The 18,689-nt window shown below is 42.0% G+C and overlaps 1 protein-coding gene across 4 annotated transcripts in view; it reads left to right on the top strand.

The window, feature by feature from the left end:
• The window catches only part of RUNX2 (RUNX family transcription factor 2), a 156,156-nt gene that overhangs the window by 82,626 nt on the left and 54,841 nt on the right, over window positions 1-18,689 (top strand). For 2 of the 4 annotated variants that reach the window (XM_063423640.1, XM_063423646.1), the window contains one exon: window positions 6,185-11,383. The exons of the other annotated variants lie outside the window; for them this stretch is intronic. In XM_063423640.1, coding sequence (XP_063279710.1) covers window positions 6,185-6,663 — 479 coding nt within the window. In that variant the 3' untranslated portion in view covers window positions 6,664-11,383. Of the gene's footprint in view, window positions 1-6,184; window positions 11,384-18,689 lie in introns of those variants that run through there. 4 annotated transcript variants of the gene reach the window in all.

Raw genomic sequence — 18,689 nt, forward strand, 5'->3', positions numbered from 1 at the left:
AGATGGAAAATAATCACTCACCCATTAAAACACTGCAAAGAGTCCTTCAGACTGGCAAAACCAGGAGCTCAGAAATTAGAAAATCTCAGTACTTACATTGCCTGTGCAACTCGAAATCAGCCTCAGTTCTGCTTATGCATTACATTACAAATTTTAATTACAGGATCACATGATACTTTTCCCACGGGATTTCTGTCTCATTCAGTGCACAGGATGGACAGTGCTAACTTAATGAGCAGCTCTTCAATATTTTGTTTGCTTCTTGTTCTTTGCATTTCCTCAGGCCTTACTTATTGCAGAGCATTAAGTGCTGCTCTGAAGAAGGAATCCCTAATTTCTTGCTTGGCTTTGCTCTAATATTTCTGCCATAGCATTTGTATACAGTTCACAGCAGTGCAATATTCCCAAGAAAAAGAAGAACCCACTTCAGATAGAGAAACGAGACTGACCTTAAGGTCTCGTGTCTTTAGGTGCACCCTCTGTGTGTCACCTACAGCACAATTTCAGTTCTGTCTGTATCCTTGTGTTCAGACCTGTGATCCTGTTGGCTTCAGCTGCAGCTGGGAATGTTTAGCGCACGTGCAAATCAGAAGCCAACATCTTTGCTGCACACAGAAAATGAGGGAAGTGAAAATGGGATTTGGAGACATTTCAACTGAGTCATGTAGGAGCCATGTGGCAGAAACACATATAAAATCCAGTTAACTCAGGAAATAATTGGGTCTCCCTCATCTTGTTCACTTCACCCCTTCTGATTTCTTGGAGCAATGGATCTGGGGAATATATAGACAACAGTCTTCTCTATTCCTATTCCTCAACTCAGACACATCTCCAGAGGTGGCCAACTTTGACAGGTTAATGAGAAAGGAATAGCATCTTGTGTAGCTGAATGCTTTGTCATAGTGCATTTGGAGATGTAACTTGAATGCTGGTGTTTCCCAAGTTTCTCACTCTTCACAAGGTAACCTTATTAATATCCCTTTGTTTGCCTCTGGTTGTGTTTATAGTTTCTCAGATTTCTAAAAAAAAAGTAAACCCAAATAACCCCACCTTCCCAAATTTTATTTTGCAATGTTATACGAACACCCACATGGTCTCCTTTCACTCAGGGTCTGCCATCCCAAAGAATGGAACTGATCCTTTCTTAGGCTGGCATGGGGACAGGTGGCACTGTCCCTGTGTTTCAGCAATGTTTGCAGAAAAAAACGCTAGGATTTGTGACTCCTGGATTTCATTCCAGTCTCTAGACAAGTGTCTTTGTAGGGGCACAGACTCTTCTGCCCATTTTTAGTCAGAGTGCTTATGATTTGTTCATATTTGGCTGGATTTTCATGGCAACATCTCTTACACAAAGGCCACTCCTATTCCAAAGTTCAAGTCCTTACTTCAAAGCATGGAACTGGTACAGCTTTTCAAAGGAAGGCTCCTCGGAGTTTGAAATTGGTAAAACAATATATTTTTCCCAGCAGAAGAGTTTCAGCTGAAATTTTAAAAACAAATAAATGCATAAATCAAAATTTAGCCTGAGACAGACGCCCAGCATGGACAATTTCAGCCAGAACATTTAAAGTTTGGCAGAGCTGTGAGAGACTGAAATCGTCTCATCATGTGGAGTGTGTGGCATGTTTCATCCAAGGCGATATTATCAGCTGTAAGTAATTCAGGCTGCACTTATAATTCAGAGACATAGATGTTGGGGAAGAAAAAAAACTATTTTAATAGGTCAATTAGTACAATGTCTCAGCCTGAATTGAACTGTTGAACAAAACCCCACAAAACCTAGTTTCAACTTCAGCAAATGTCTTAACACTGAAGTTCCCCAAAACACAAGGGAATCATTTAGCTACTGGTAAATAAATTTAACTATATGTTGCTGAACTTCCTCGAGACAGACTGCTCAGTAAATACAGCATTACTTTGGTTTCATGCATCGAAAGATTCTGCATTGACTTGATGGACTAGAAATTTCCCTATGAAACATATGCAATAAGCCAAGGGGACTTTTTTTTGGTTAGTGACCTTATAGCATTGAATAACAAAACAAATTGTAATAATTTTAAGTTACAAAAATATCCTGTAACTCTTTAAAGTAGATTGTCAGCTGGCTGTACCTACAAGGAGTTAATCTGCCCACAGTACAGTATGATCTTTAATAATTGGGAGTGATTGGCTAAAGTGCTGTAAACCTGACAGAAATTTGTTGCCTGATTTTCTGCAAACCACAAGCGCAGCTTATTAATTGAGACCTGAGCATTAATTGGCACTAGCTGGCATCTGTGGGATGAAACTGCAAAAGAGAAATGACCTCGGCAAACATGCAGCTGTGAACGGTGAAGCTGCAAAACTGCAACAGGTAAAAAATTGGGTTTTAAGCGTGAATGCAAAACAATTGGAGCTAGCTGCTGGCAAATGCCCAGGTCTAGGGTTTTTAATGAGGCTTCTGCATTAAAATAAGTAAAACCACATGGAATTTTAATTATTCTTATTCTAAATATGAAACACAGTGGAGCAGTATTCTTGAATCTGGGATGTTAGCATATATATTGGCAGATTAACATGACCACTTTTCTGTTCAAAACATTTAGCTCTCAGAAAACTGGAGTGCCAGGCTATGATAGGAAGGAATCAGCCTGGAAAATTTGAAAATAGTTTAACCTGGACTCATTCAGATGTAAAGTGTTTTGTTTTTCAAAAATACACCTGTTTCTAATTTTTTTGGTAATTGTTAGGCCCAGTCAGCTGATGAGACTGTATAGGAGAAGATCACTTACTGTGCTCTTTGATGTGTCTCTCTTTCTGGTGGCACAAAATAAAGTCTCTTGTCTTTATAAAGTGTTGTTTTGCAATGTGGTAGACCCGATGTAGGGCACAGGGTCTACGCTTCACCTATTTAGTGCAAGCTATCATGAGAGTGGGAATTCACAGATGCAAATGATTTTCTTGCTCTGACAGAGGAAAAATTAGCATAAAACTTTAATCCTCCTGGGGAGAGGAATAAATAAATTATTATAATATTATAGTTATTATATTATGAATTATGTACTTGCACTGTCATGTTACTATACTGCTGATCCACATCACCGTTTGTGCACAGCTGGATATACAAAGATGGGTGTCATACCAGGTAGGACTATTTCTCTTCCCAGCCTAGCAAAGAGTTTAACATGTATAAATGAATAGGTGTCTGGGGTTTCCAAGTTAGAACCAAAATCAGCCTTAACATAAGGAGGTAACACAGAGAAAGGAGGAGGAGGAGAGTGAAAATGCATCAGCAAGATTGAACAGCCACAGTGAGGGTGGCAAGAAGCTGAGGTTCAGAGCTGACTTTTTAGTAAGTTGCCCTTAGAAATAAGACTTCAGAAGAGAGAAAATTTTCTGATCTTTAAAAATTTCTTCACATAATGGAGATACAATAAAGCTGGGAACTAATAGCCCTGTGCATGGAGCTATGGAGACAGCAAAAGGCACTTGGGCATAAGGGAGTTAGAGAAGTGAGTGTGCAGGAGCTGTGCAGACACAGCCATGAGTGAGATAAGACAGGGTTATGGTTGTTTGGCCTTTGGGTAAATACAATTGTGCTTTACAAGCAACAGTAAAAACAAACAAGTGTGGATTTACTAGGGTACATAAGGAGGTCTGCAGCCCCACATTTGAAATGCCTACGTGTGGTGCACACATTCCCAGTCATTCCATTCCACAGAGACATAATCTCTTGGCAGCACCCATGCAGATAATATTTGGACCTAGCTCTGAAAAGGAGATTGCCTTTAATGTATAAAACTGTGTGGAGACCTTTGTTTTTTTTTTTTTTTAAAATATTGGTTGCAAAGAAACCAAAAATACCAATGTTCTTCTACACCCTTAGACTCACACTAATTCCACCTTTGATTGTAAAAGTCTTGTTTAGCATCTGTCAGGATAAAACTAAGAGCAACTCTGTTCATGCTGGGAGAGTTGCAATAACAATAAATTAAAAAAAAAAAAAAAATTAAAAAAAAAAGAGAACGAGAAGTAGCAGATTGAAACTCAGTATTTTGAGCAGCTGGGGAAATTATGTTCTAACCTTATATTTCCAGATATGTATCAGACCAGTTCACAATATAAAGGATAGTGTTCCAAAATTACAGCTTTGAATCTGGGTGGTATTGCCCCTGGCTATTGTTTGCAGTTGGGAATGAAAGAAGTTGCATCAAGTAGTAGAGTGTTTGCTGTAAAGGTACAAGTTATATTACATTCCAGGGTGCTGTGGTTGGAGGGGTTGGTGGTGGAGACAGACCCATTCACCCACAAGTCACTGATTGGGTCCCAGATAAAGATAACAGTAATCACATTGTCATCAGAGCTTAGAATGGGCTTTTACTGCCCACTTAAAGCTCTGTGCTCAGTATTGTTAGGGATGGAGGATTATAATCCCCAGGTTTCAGGCTGATTTGGAGGCTTGTCTGACTGTGGGCCAGGTCCTCCAGTCTGAACCCAAACTGTGTCTGAGCTTTGCTCCACTGCTGCTTTTAGATATCATTGTAGACATGAGTTCACTGAGCTGAGAGAACAGGCGAGAATAGTGATCTAAATCCCAAATGTGCCACAAAAGGTGGCAGAGGCTGTTGAGTCTGTTGCTTACAGCTGAGTGGACCAGGAAAAAAAAGGGCTGAAAAGATCTTTCTTTTACTCAGCTATGTTAGCAGGGCAGATCTGAAGTCTGTCTCCAAGGAAAATCTTTGCTTCATCTTAAACTGAGGAGACACAGCATTTCAGTGTTTAGCACATCAATTTGGCATCTAGAAGATGCCATATTTTCCTTTTAGTTGTCAGGTTCAGCAGTCTGAGAAAGAGGTGAGTGAACCCTTGGATCTGGAGGGCTGTAAAGCTGTAGGAGTGTCAGCTGGGAAGTGCAGGCAGGGTCCATTTGATTTCATAATTTCCCCCTTTTACTCGTACCCTGCTCTTTTCAGCTCTCTACAAATATATGTGCTGCATACTGCCACTGCATTTGCCTCCTCCTGCTTTGTACTTCTTCATTAGGCTTCCCCTCTTTCCCCAGTCCTTTTCCCACACCCTCTTTGTTTTCCACTCTTCTGGCTCTCAGTACGAGCTTTCACCATCTTTGTCTTCTGCTCCTGTCCATCCCACCATCTCCTAAGCACATCACCAAGCTAACATTTGCTTTCCAGTTCTGCTCCAAAGCTTTGGGTGTTTGATGTGGGATTAGAAATTAGGCAAAATGGGTTTACCCATCCCTGTTCTGCGTTAGACTCCAATTCACAGCGTTAGCATCCAGACGTTCACAGTAGTCATAAACTGTGTGGTCTTTTTTTCAACCAGACTACACAGACTACATACAAAAACAATTTTTTTTGCAATAGCAAGAAGAGTGTTGGGCTTGTAATTTTCCATCAGCTTCTCTGGAGAGTAAAATCTGCATCTTTGCTATCAGCTCAATGGCCTTGTCCATCCTTCAGATGCAGCAAACAGTGCTTTTTAACCAAAGGAGGTAGCTGAGTGGATTCTCACCTAAATAAATTGATTTAAGACAAGAAAAGGGTCTTAGTCACCCCCAGTGTAACTCCCACGGTGTCAGTGGTGCAGTTAATTTGGTGTTGCCAGCTCTTGTAGCTTTACTGCAAGTGCACAGTGATTTCTGCTTTTCTGGAAATCCAAGCTCCTGACAGCCTGTGCTGAGGTGGGAATCTCAGCTTTCATGTGCAACCAGACCTGAGTTTCTCAAGAGGCTTGAGCAAAAAACCAGAGACACATAACCCTCAAAACTCTGAAAACAGAAGGCAAATCCACTCGAAGTCCACCTTTCTTTTTTTGGCTATTTTTTAATTTCTTGATTTTAGCATTTTTTTTCCCCTTTCTTTTTTTGACTCTTTTTCAATCTCTTGATTTTTGAGATTTTTTTTTTCCCCAACCTGACTCATGACCTTTGAACACTTCAGGTTGGCAACGCTGCTCCCTCCATTGGCATCAGTGGAGTTAGACCAGGGATGAGTTTGGCCCAGCGCTTCTAGAAGACAGATGTATGACTCTGTTCCTTGCAATGTGTTGCTTGATATGATCTGCTATTCTCTTGGGGGCCAAAAGAAGTGGGTTATCTTAGAAAAAATAAAATTCTATCATCACGTGATACAAAAAATGGTATTTACAGAATTGTTTTCCCCCGTCTTTTGTTATAATTTTTTAGGTGCTTCAGAGCTGGGCCCATTTTCAGATCCCAGGCAGTTCACAAGCATTTCATCCCTCACTGAGAGCCGCTTCTCCAACCCACGAATGCACTATCCAGCCACCTTTACCTATACACCGCCAGTCACCTCAGGCATGTCACTGGGTATGTCCGCAACCACTCACTACCACACCTACCTACCACCACCCTACCCCGGCTCTTCCCAAAACCAAAGTGGACCTTTCCAGACCAGCAGCACTCCATATCTCTACTATGGCACTTCGTCAGGATCATACCAGTTCCCCATGGTGCCGGGAGGGGACCGCTCCCCTTCCAGGATGCTCCCACCGTGCACCACCACGTCCAACGGCAGCACGCTGCTAAACCCTAACTTGCCCACCCAGAGTGACGGGGTGGAGGCGGATGGCAGCCACAGCAGCTCCCCAACCGTCTTGAATTCTAGTGGCAGGATGGATGAGTCCGTTTGGAGGCCGTACTGAGATTTCTTCCGTAGCCGGCCCGACCTCCGCAAGCCAAAAAAACAAAAAACCTAACAAAAAAAAAACCAAACAAAAAACACCAAACCACCAAACGGTCGACAAACTATGAAGTGCCTGGTTTTTGTTTTATTTTTTTTTTAAAAAACAGATTTTACCAATATGTGCAACTGTGTAGATGGGATGATAATGGCCATAAATAACACAAGAGTTATCAACATACCACAACCCATGTTTCAGATTATGTGAATCAAAGCACATATTTTCTTTTTTTTTTTTTTTTTTTGTCCCTTGGAACCATTTTACCTTGTTTTATATTTAAAATGTACTTTCTACACACACACACAAAAAATTTACCCCTTCCTTTTTTTTTTTTGTTATGTTTTGGAATTTTTTTCCTTTTTTTTTCTCCCTAGAGTTTTGTAATAACTAGTGAGTACTTTTGCCAACAAGGAGAGAACGGACTCCCTGGCTATCAGGAGAAACATGGTGATGCAAGGCAAGGGCTGCATTCCCTTTTATTTTAATAAAAAACCAAAACTAACCATGAACTCCAGATACAGTTGCAATCATACAACGTATGGGACCCTCTCCACACCTGTAGTGCAATTCACCTGGTTTGTATTGGTGCACATAAAAAGGAAAGCAAAGAGCAAGTTGCTTCCATTTTGCTATGATCCATTCAGACGAAAACAGCTGTCCCAAAAAACTCTGTCCGAGCCTTGCTGTGGATAACGGTTGGAATTTCTCTGTGTTCATTGCTTTTTTGGTTTGTTTTTGGGTACTTAAAGAGAACGAGTTTTCAAGTTAGGTGAGCCAACCCCGGGGTTTCCTTTTTGCTTTTGTATCCGTTCATTTTGCCTTCTATTAGCCAAAAACCAAAAATAACAACCAAAACCTTGAAAAACACAAAAAACAAAATGTTATTACTTATGCAAAATATGAGAATGGCAATATATATTATTAGAGCCAAAATGGTATACATAGTATTTGTGTTCGGCTATGTTCTTTTTTTATTTTTTTTTTAAATTATAAATGTGTAAAATTTGAGGTTGTTTGCTAACATGAATCATCATTTAAGTTTAAAAGAATATTTATAATTATTTAATGACATTTGGACCCTTTAAACGTTTCTTAATGTAATGATATATTGACTTCGGTCTCTAAAAGTATTTTTTGTTTTGTTTTGTTTTTTATGACATTTCTGCAATAGTGTAAACCTCAGACCTTTACCCAACTCTGAAAAGCAGTTCCAGTGTGAACCAGTTTACAATGTGACTTAAAAACAACATACCCAACCTAAATGCATCCACATCAAATGATTTTGGATGTAGGATCTTTTTGTATAACTTATGAAGGAAATATTGTGTTTAAAATATTTTTATTAGCTGTCTGGTTGCCTTCAACACAGTCTTGCCTTTTAATCAGTAGCTGTGGAGACACTGGAAAAATGGTAGGAAGGATGAAATATTTTCCAGCCTTCCCCTAATTTCTTCTTCTCCAAGGATTTTTTCTCAGAACTTCAAAATTTGAAAAGATTCATATTTAAAATGGTCTATTTTGACAGCATAATTTGGATTTCAACAGGGTTTTTTCTTTTTTTCCCCAAAGAAAAATCAAAACCGTTTCAAAGCCTGTATTTTGCAAATGATTAATTGTTAAATATCTCAGAAATGGGATTAAGGGAGAAATGGTGAAACATTTTCCCCTCCCCTTGCAATTTCAGCCCACTCAGTGGAATTGAAAGGTTTCAAACTTGAGACAGAAATTGCCTGGTAGCGAGTCACCACCCGTTAGCATTAAATGCGGGAGCCATGCGGATGCTGTGGTGGTTCTGAAGCTGATGTGGCTGTTGCTGTGTTAGAGGGACGAGCACAAGGGCAGCAGTTCTCACCTCTGCCCACACAGAAGACACAAACTCACCTCCAAAGACACCCTGGGGCTCCCGGGGGTGGTACGAGCAGAGCAGGTTGCACGCAAACCCCAACCCGTCTGTGGCCAGACTACCCCGCACAGAGGCCCCAGTTTTGCCCAGCCTTGGGCTGCCGTGGCAAGCAGGGAGGTGACATGGCATGGGCTGGACAAGGTGGGAGCTGAGCCATCCTCCCCACGCTCTCCCCATGCAGGTGTTAAGCCTGGCTCAGTGGGATGTTCAGCACGTGCCAGTGGGCTCGGCCAAAGCTCCCTCCTTCCACTCCCTCAGTCACTGCTGCCCGCAGCCTCCTCCAAGCTGCTGCTTGGGTGATCTTTGGCTACCTCCAAAGTATGGCAATAAATCAACTTTTGGGCACAGCCACACAGAGCCGGACACCACCCTCACTGCTCGCTAGCAGCGAAGCTGTTAAACGGGCTGCCATTAGCATGGTACATCCCTCCAATCTGCGTGATGACGTGCTCTTAAAAATAATAAATTAATAAAGTCTTTGCCTTCTAAAGGTTGTATACCAAGTATGGTTAAAGTATAAGTAAGACACTTTGTTTTTCTTCTAATACTTAGTTTTCCTTCAAAGATGGAAGCTGTAATTGATTCTATTTATTGTTGGTTTGTGGTAGCTTGAAGCATACCACTGTCCATTTATTTGTAACTGTAAAGTAACGTTTGTTAGTCTCAGCAGCACTTAAAAAACCAGTGTCTGGTTACACATTTCAGTTTTGTTTTTTGTTTAGTAAGCAAGAGAAAAAGAGATGTACTGCCAGTGCAAGCTGTTTCCTATTTAATAAAAGGTACTATATTTGTACATTATTTGTTATTGCTGAGAAGGGCTTTTTAAGGTTTACTGTATGCATATTAAGTAATTTTTAGGGTGCTTTTGTGTTGAAATGTTGTTAAGAGTGGCTGCAGGCAGCAACCCAGATTTTCTTTTTTTTTTTTTTTCCTTAAGACTTTGTTATAAAATTCAAGCACTTGGTTTTTGTTTCTGGATAAATCCAGCACAGACCAGACTTTTGTTTTGCCCAATACCGACAGGACTCTGTTTGTGTCCCCGTGGTTTTTCAACTGGACCTTTAGGGACAAACGTTGAAAACGTTTTCTCCGCCCAGTCAAGGCGTGCTTGCCTGATCCAGTCAATCCATGCCCTCATCTGACCTGGCTCTGCCTGCTTAAGATAGAAAGGAAAGGATTTTCTAAGCACCTGTGGAGAGAGGAGCACCAGCCCTTTGACTTTCAGTAGATCCCCGTGCTCCTGAAAGCTCCTGGTGCCTTTGGAAAATCTGTCCCGGTACGTCAGGCTGGTCATGGAGAGATTTGTACAGGCTGAGGCAGAGATGCTCATCAGAGCTTTCAGAAAATGGTTTCAAGCTCACTTGGAAATGCTCTTGAATCAGATTTTCAGACCCAACCGGTGCTATGTAGTGAATCATATCAATTTATCTGAGCTTTTGTGAGGTGCTTGGCATCACAGAACAGAGTTTTCTCAAAGGTACGACAGCCCTTCCCTTCGGGCAGTGGCAATCTTTGGCACCGGTCATAGATTTAAAGAAAAAAAATGGCCTTTTTTTACCTTTCCAGCTCTCTTATCCTACCAAAGACTGACTTCCAGCACAACAGGCACAATGTCCCTTCTGCCAAATGGAGGAATAAATCCTCCTCTCCCTCCTTCTAAGGGTAACCAGATAGGTGCAGTGGGTCGGGACAGAAGAATAAAGCAAAATATTTATCCGACAGCATCATTCACGTGGCATTTATAATTTCCTTTAAAAGCCCAGCTGCTGTGTCTTTCTTAGCATTGAACCTTTGTTGTCAGCAGTCCCCTGAGCAAAGATTTACCAGTTTCCACAAGTACCATCTGGAGTGGGGAGAATTTTGCACTTTCACCCTGAGCAAAGCAAGGCTCAGCCCCGTGCTGGGCTGCAGCAGCAGCAAGCCATGAGCAAAAGCAATAATTAAACCTGGATCAGCCATGAGCTCAAAGAAGCCCCATTCTCTGCCCCCTGAATTTCTTGTTGTTTTTAAATAGAATGCATTTCAGTTTAACATTTTCTGAGAACCTTTTTTAGATGTTTGTTTACTTCCATGTTTACAGATAACTCTTTGCTTTTTTTTTTTAATGCAGTACTTTTAAGTATATCTGCCAGAACCATACTTTTACAGTAACTTTAGGTAATATGAGTGACATTCCAATTTTTTTGTTGTTAAATATGCTTTACCATCCTTGAATTTCCGCTGGAACAAAATATTTGTAGCATTTTGTGTAAATACAAGCTTTAATTTTTTATTTTTTCAAATGCTGTCACCCAAGATTTGCTTTTCATGCACATATTGTACAAACACACTCTGCTTTATGCCACAGACGATGATTGTGGATCAGTTTACTTCAACTTCAAAGGGACTATTTGTATTGTATGTTGCAACTGTAAATTGAATTGTTTGGCATTTTCTCATGATTGTAATATTAATTTGAAGTTTTAATTTCATTTTCAATAAAATGGCTTTTTTTTTTGTTAATGTTCTTCTATGCTTCTTTTTCTTCCTTGTCTCTTCTTGGCACCAGGCAGGGTAAAGCAAGCACATGGTAGGACATGGGACCAGGCTGTCTGCGACTGACCCATTAATTCTTGCGGCACTTGAGTTTTCAACTAAATATAAAGAACAAGTTTCCAGGCCCTTGGGTGGTGAAAGACACCTTCTAAACCTGATCTCAAACGTCGCTTCTTTTCCTGAGCCTGCAAATTATCAAAAGTAGTGTTTCTTAGAGGAGTGCAAACTGCTCTTGTTCATCTTGCTCGGTCATTTACTCTGCAACCGAACAAACAGCATTAGCCAGGACATTCCCAGGGAATACTGAGATGGATTTCTAAACCGAGAGAGAGGGATTTGGATTTGTGATGCTTTTCCATGATGGTGGTTGAGCTATTGCCACCTCTTCCTGGTCAGACCTGAGGAATGCAGTCACAGATAATCTTGTGATTTGCATGGCCTGAGGCAAGAATAGTTTTCAAGCAGCAAAAGATGTATGGATTGGGAGGGGACTGAGGGAGGAGGCTATTTTTCCTCCAGCTTAGTGTCAGGTGTAGGAGGAGATGCATCTAATGAAGGTGAGGTTAAGTTCACCAAAGGCTGTCTGCAGGAGGACAGGACAGGAGTTGTTTGCAAGCTTGTGCCTGGGTTCATAGTAAGTTCTTATCCTTTTTAGCTGTTTCCTGAGTCTGTGAAAGACAAATAGTAGCACAGAGAGGTGTGAGTTTAGAGAAAGAGAGAGAAGTCTGACTGTTTAGAGAAACCTTTTACTTTGAAGTTTAAATGTCACTGATACCGATTTTGGGAGCTCTTGTTGGCTTTATCAAGGACCCACACATTTCTTGTGTGGTGGTTAAAGCTTGAGGGCTCTTTCATTACAGTTCATAATCCCAGTCCTGATTGTAGGGAAGCTTGATCCAGGAGTAAGGAACCAAGCAAACCAACCAATGTTCTGTGGTGTAGTTACTATAGAAATTGTTTTGTGGGGGACTCATGGTACAAGCACTAGTGCTAAGACTTCCTGCTGCCCTCTGGCACACAGATTAACCCATCTCAGCTACTCACTGCCCAGGGGGACCCTCACTGTAGTGTTGCTTTCATGGTCACTTAATCCAGATTCTCACCAATGGAAATAACAAAATTTCCTCCATCTTTTATGGTGAAGTGCTGGAACAAGTACCATGGGAGATTTTGTGGCACTTCTGTTCCTGGAGATTTACAGGACCCAACTGGTAAAGCATGGAACAGCCTGATCTGACCTCCAGGTTGAGGCTGCATGAGCAGAAGGTTGATCTGAAGACCTCCCATGACCCTTTCTAAATTATCCCATGGGCCTGTGAGGCAGGCTGGGAGCTGCCTGCTAGAGGTTGTAAGAGATAAAAACTGCTTCTGTGACTGTATGGAGAACATATACTCAGCTAAATTAAATCTGAATAAAGAGGTTGGACAAGATTAAACTCATACGTAGGCAGGTTACTGAGGAGTTACTATGATGTCTCTTTTCATAAAATCATAGAATGGTTTGTGTTGAAAGAGACTTTAAAGATCAGTTTTTGTTGGTTTCTGCACATTTCTCTGGGATATCTTCAGCAGACATGGTCAGCACAAGGGCTGATGGAGCCAAACCATCCCTCTGATCCAGTACAGTAGTTCCCACTGAACTTCATGGGGTGGGAATGTTGGTTTTTATTTTTCAATTTATTTACCCTGCAGCTTAAGAAGGCAACTCTTTTGTCTTAGCAAAGAAATCAAGCACTCTGGAGGCAAGTTCCCACCACTGGTGAACATGGAGGACAGCCTTGTACAGAGACATGAGGAGTGGTGGGGGCAGATAAGACTCAAACTACTTTAGGAGACAAGATTTAGAGACATTTCCTGCAAGGGGTGGTGGCTGCTGTTTTCCCTGTCTTTCAGTGTCAATAAATAGCATCTTGGGTTTGGGTTGTGAGGGCTGAACATCAACTCTGAGTTGCTGGAGTCTGGCCGTGCTGGTCTCACACAGTTCTACACTGCCTCTCCCTGCTGGCCTCAGTTTTAACTTTTTAATTTCCTGTGGCTGTGAGCAACACTGGAAGGGCTCAGAGCAGCCACAGGCCTAAATCAACCTTTTTTTGTGCCTAAAACAAGCTCTTTGGGAGAGGTGGGGGTGAGAAGAAGCAGGGTCTGACTTTATGGTTCAGCACCAAACCCTGTTCTGACACCAAATAAAACATTCATCAAGCTGTTTATTGGGGAAAAGAAGGAAATAACCTCAGTTATATATCCAAGGATTGACATGAACTGCCCAGTTACCTTCTGCATGATCAGAAGGAAATGTATGGATATTTTGGGGTGAAATTGCCCCCCTGGGTAACCTCTCACAGATGACCAGTGTTCTGCAGCATGTGGGGGGCCACACTAGAATGTGCACTGGCTAGGGGTGCAGTGAGGGTGCCCAGCTCAGACACTCATCTCTTGGATGAATGCTTGCAGAGGATAGCCCAAGAGAATTATTCACTAGAAACCTTTGTTGGATGGGTTAAAAATGATAAACAAATCTGTTAGAAATGCACAGTCTTTGGACAGGTGATGGGGACAACTGTGACATAAAATATTGGGAGCAGGTTGAGCATTTCTACTCAACATCTTGAAGGAAAGTTTTAGCACAGGCTTAAAGCAAAAAATTAAATATTTAGCTTGTGCCTTTTGTGATTATCTTTTCTCTTTAGAGCTACTGGTGCAATGTCAGTCTGAGATGTGTGGAGATGTTCCCATGAGGACTCTTTGTGATTCTTGTATGACTTTGGAGCAGGGAATCTCAGCATTTATCCCTCTGGGAATAGGAAACTATTGGCTCCATTAACAGATAAAACCATGAGACAGAAAGAGAGCAAAGCCCAAACTTCCAAAAGCTTCTGGTGATCTGATGCAGTGCAAACAAATAACTTGGGATGTACAACGTAATTTAAAAGTGAAGTTCTCAGGCCTGCCCTGCTACTCTGTGCACATTTATTGCCTATGTTATTTAGTGTAGATGCAACCTGCATTTTGAATGTTGACTGTGTTACCTAAATGCCAAGCAGACTTGAATTTCCCTACTCCAGTTGTGTGAGAGTTTAAAAAATCCCTCTAAGTATATTTGTAAGAACTTCTAATATGAGACAAATTAGTTTTACTTCTATAGATGAGAAATTTCAGCATCATCTGTGATTCTCCAGACAGTTTGGGGCTCTTCTTTTAAAGCCTCAGTTTCCCTAAATGTAGATCAGGGATTTTGTTATTTCCCTACTGTGTCAGGGTGCCTCATGGGCTCCGTGTTTACAAATATCTTTGAACTTTGGTTGTTACTGTTGTTGTTTAGCTTTTTCTACTACAAATCCAGTGTTTGGTCTCACACTATTGGATAGTGTCCTTTGAAGCAGCACAATTCTAAACCACATGTTTAGAAAAAAATGACCCAGTTTCCAGACTGCTGATCTGGTCAAATAACAATGCGGAGCTAAGGCCAAGTCGTGCTGCCTCAACAGATTTACTCAGGATTTGTGGTGGGGCAGGAAGAAAAGCAGAGATCTCTGCAGTCCATGGAGGCAGCCCTTGGCCGCTCCCTCCCGGCAGCCCGCTCGGGATGAGCAGCTGGATCTTGTGGGATGTCCCAACACTCAGAGAAAAGCAAACAGCCCATGTTAATGTTGATACACCGCAGCAACTTGCTAGTGATTAATGTCTGCCACGAGGCCAAATTCAGATGGTGATTACGCCAGGAGAGATCAGCTGAAGTCCCTCTATTAATAGTCCCGCGGTTTTGGATGCAGCATTTTCCTACCCGTAAGTGTGGGTGTGATCAATGAAGGGTCACTGAGGTGCTGGATGAGTGAAGTGGAGGAGTCCCCGTTGGTCTCCTGGCTCAAGGGAGGCCTGATGTAGGAAGACTGCCACCAGATCCTCTCAGCAGGGCTGTGCCCAGCAGGTTTTGGTGTCTTCTGGGCACAGAGATAAAGTCAGTAGAGCATTCTATCCCCAGGCTTCTCCTGATGTCCACCTCCAACCTTCCAAACTACAGCTGGTGACTTTTTCCCCAGCACTTGCATTAGGGTTTGGTTTGTCCCTGTCCCAGACTTTGGGCACACAAGGTGCAGCAAGGGTTTTAAACCTTGTTGCACATCTACAGGGCTCCAGTGCTTAGTGACCTCTCCTTTCCCCCTCCGCTGTATTCACAGAATCACAGAATGGTTTGTGTTGGAAGAGATCTTAAAGACAATCTTGCTCCACAGCAAAGAATCTGGTCCTAGTATCTCATCTAACCCCGGCCCCTGGCAGTGGGAAGCCACTGCCCCATGTCCTGTTGTTCCATGCCCTTGTACAAAGTGCCTCCCCATCTCTCCTGGAGCCCCTTTAGGTACTGGAAGGTACTGGGATTATTCCTCCAGCCTGTGACTTTAGGGCACTGTTAAATATAAAATCAAAGCCTAAACACAAAGGCAGTTCCTCAACCCCCCACAGCTTGTTTACTTTTTGATTTCCAAAAAAGTCCTTGGTAGCTGAAAATGATGCTGCTGCATCCAAACACTCTAAGACAGCTTCTTACAGGACAACACAATTTTTATCCCTCCTCCAGGATATGTGAAGCTAGTTGGCAAATGTGAGGAAACAGGAAGGACAGGCTGCAGCAGAAGGGATAAAAAACCCAAATAATCCAGGCAGATTTCAGGAAACCTGGATGCAAAGGATCTCTGTCCGTTTATTACCAGTAGTGGTGTTCTCCTAAAAGAGCAGGATACTCTCATCTTTTAATAATAGCCAGGCCAGATGCTAAAGTCTCTTTTGCAAATACTGTAGAAGTGAGGAAAACAGCTGATTTCTGTTAAGATGAACACACCAGGAGAATAAGCCAAAAGCAGTATGAGAAATCTCCAGAGATCTGTCTTTGCAATGCCACTTGGCAGCTGGATCTTAAAGTCAGGACTGAAACCCCAGCCAGTGCTTCTGTCCCTTCACTGATCAGTCGCCGTGTGTGGAGAAGGAATTCCTGCACTGTCTGGGGATTTGGAGCAGTGCTGGCAGGGATCTCACTCTGTTTTACAGAGCTGCAAAATTCACAGCTTTTGGGGAGCTGTAGAAAATACCAATTCAACAAGGAATTTGCTTGACTTGCTCCTTGCCGTAGAAAATTGTTCCGTGCTGAGTAGGGGCCAGTAGCTTAAAATGACATTTTTGTTCCTTTTTTTTCTGTACTTTCCCCTCTGCCCTGTTTTTGTTCTCAGTATTTTTTATTTGTCTGCAAGACATTTATTCAAAGTACTAGATAAAGATAGGATTGGGGTTTCATAAGGCATTGTACTGAGCATTAAGGAAGATGCCTGTGCCTCTTCACACTGTCCCTTCAATCCTCTTTTCCTTATGTTCAGCACAGGAACTCTTTTTCCTTCTGGACAGGAATCTTTGAAATCATAGTAAAATCACTCAGGTTTGTACTTATAGGTATTGGATGGGAAAGTATTAGAGAAAAGTAGAGTACTTGGTGACATGATATTTTGTATTCCTGCAATGGGGCAATGCCCAAGAAAATGAATTAACTGTGTTTCATGGGAACACATTTTTCTCAGATGCTGAGTGGCAGTCCTCACAAACAGTTCCTAGAAACCAGAAAAAAACCTATTGTGAAATGATGGGAAGAACTCATTCAGTGTTTAGGATTGTTGCCTAATGACTGCAGATAAAATTGTTTATGAAGAACTTGTGCAACCCCCTTTTTTGCCAGCGAGGGTAGGTTTGGTACATGTTGTTTCAAACCTCCCTGTCTCTGCCTGACCAAAAGGATCTCCCCGTTGTTATTTTCATAAGTTTACACTAGGAACTTATTTTGATTGTTTGATTTTACAGGGCATAGGGACTTTTTTTTCCAGTGCAGTGTTTTTGTTTATAAAGGATGTTTTTCTGGGGATGGTCATGTCAAGACTGGCATTTTATTGTGGGCATCTGCCCTGGAGCAAGGCATGAGCTCCTCCATGCCAGAAAATACCAACAGATAATGTGCTGATGTTCTGCAGCATTACTGGATTATTGTGGGCTTGCAGAGCCAGGTGTTGGTGGCACAGAGGGACAGACCTAGCACCCACCCTGAGTCGGCAGCACCTGTAGTGAGGGATAGAAAGAGGATCCTCCACTCATGGCTGAGGGCATGTTCTCTTGCTCAGACACTTGCCTGTATCAGGTCTCACCATCTGGAGAAAATTTTAAATAGTGAGAGAGAATTTAGGTCACCTGCAGTGTGAAAACCAAGAGACAGGAAAACACAAACCACTGGTGTTCAGCTGACCGTGGTGTGCAGGAGATGACACCTCCCCAGGGCTCTTCACGTGGGGACTTGCGTCCATTGCTGTGGTGAGGCTGAGGGGTCAAACCCTGGTGAAGATGGACAAATGAATGCACACCATAAAGAAAAGTCATCTCAGATGCAAACCACCATGCTCAGATCCTGGCTTTACACTGGAAGTAATAGGGCCCTGAAACTTCCCCCTTTTCCAGCTCCCCAGGCAGGTATTGAACGTTTAAGGTCAGTGTAGAGATCTTACGTTTGGCTCTGTCAAAAAGCAGAGCTAAAACTGGAACCAGTTCAAGCTTTGAGAAAGTGTAGACTTGCTGAAGTCACTGCCAGATTTAATGTCACTATTGGCCCTTTGGCATTTCAGTTATTGCCCTGTTAAAATATTTTAATCATAAACCCAAAGGAGCTGCATGAAGGGATCCATCCAATCCCTAGGTGTATAACTGGCCTCATCATTGGTGCATGCAGGGCTTCTCTCATCCCACTGCATCCTTTCAGCCCCACAAGGGGGTTGTGGACCAAAATCAGGGAAAGCTGTAGCAGCCTGGCTTGTGCCCCTTGGTCCTGGAAACAAGTGAAAAGGTGCACCTGACAGAGACAAGGATAATACTGAATTTGCAAAGGTTTGGTGCTAAAGATGAGAATGACCACAGACCTCAGGCCTTGCAAATGAAGTGTCAAAGTCATTTCTCTTGTGCTTCTTTGCCACAACAACTCCAAATAAGAAAACAAACCTCAGAGATGGAAGACATGCAGTTCAGAAACACATCCACACCCATGTGCAGTATGAGAAAGGGGGCAACCAAATTTGCAGCTGTCTCCCAGAAGAAAAAGGAGTTCACTTCTGAAAATGTTTTCTTAAACTCACTCTCTTCTCAAGGGTCCAAAACGGATGGGCACTTAATAAAATTTGTGTAATGCTTTAGATCAGCGCTGATGAAAGTATGGAATATGAATGTGAATATGAATATGATTTTGCCTCTGTATTTGCCACCTCGTTGAGTCAATATTATTCAGTGGGAAACAGTGTTAGAAATGGGTAAAAGTAGGTATGGAATGAAAGAGTTGATCTTGCTATCAATCCTGCAGTTCCCAGTTTATTTAGTTGCTTTTTTTATAGCTTAAAATGCAGTAACTGTTTTTCTTCCAAGGGTTTTTGGCTGCTTTACAGTTGTTGTTAAGAAATAAGTATTTCTTCATAAAATATGTACTCATTTGTTAATATTTGTGATGAGGAAAATTTCAAAGAATTGAAAGGCTATGATG

This window comes from Prinia subflava, chromosome 2 (assembly GCF_021018805.1).
Source record: "Prinia subflava isolate CZ2003 ecotype Zambia chromosome 2, Cam_Psub_1.2, whole genome shotgun sequence".
Classification (NCBI taxonomy): domain Eukaryota; kingdom Metazoa; phylum Chordata; class Aves; order Passeriformes; family Cisticolidae; genus Prinia; species Prinia subflava.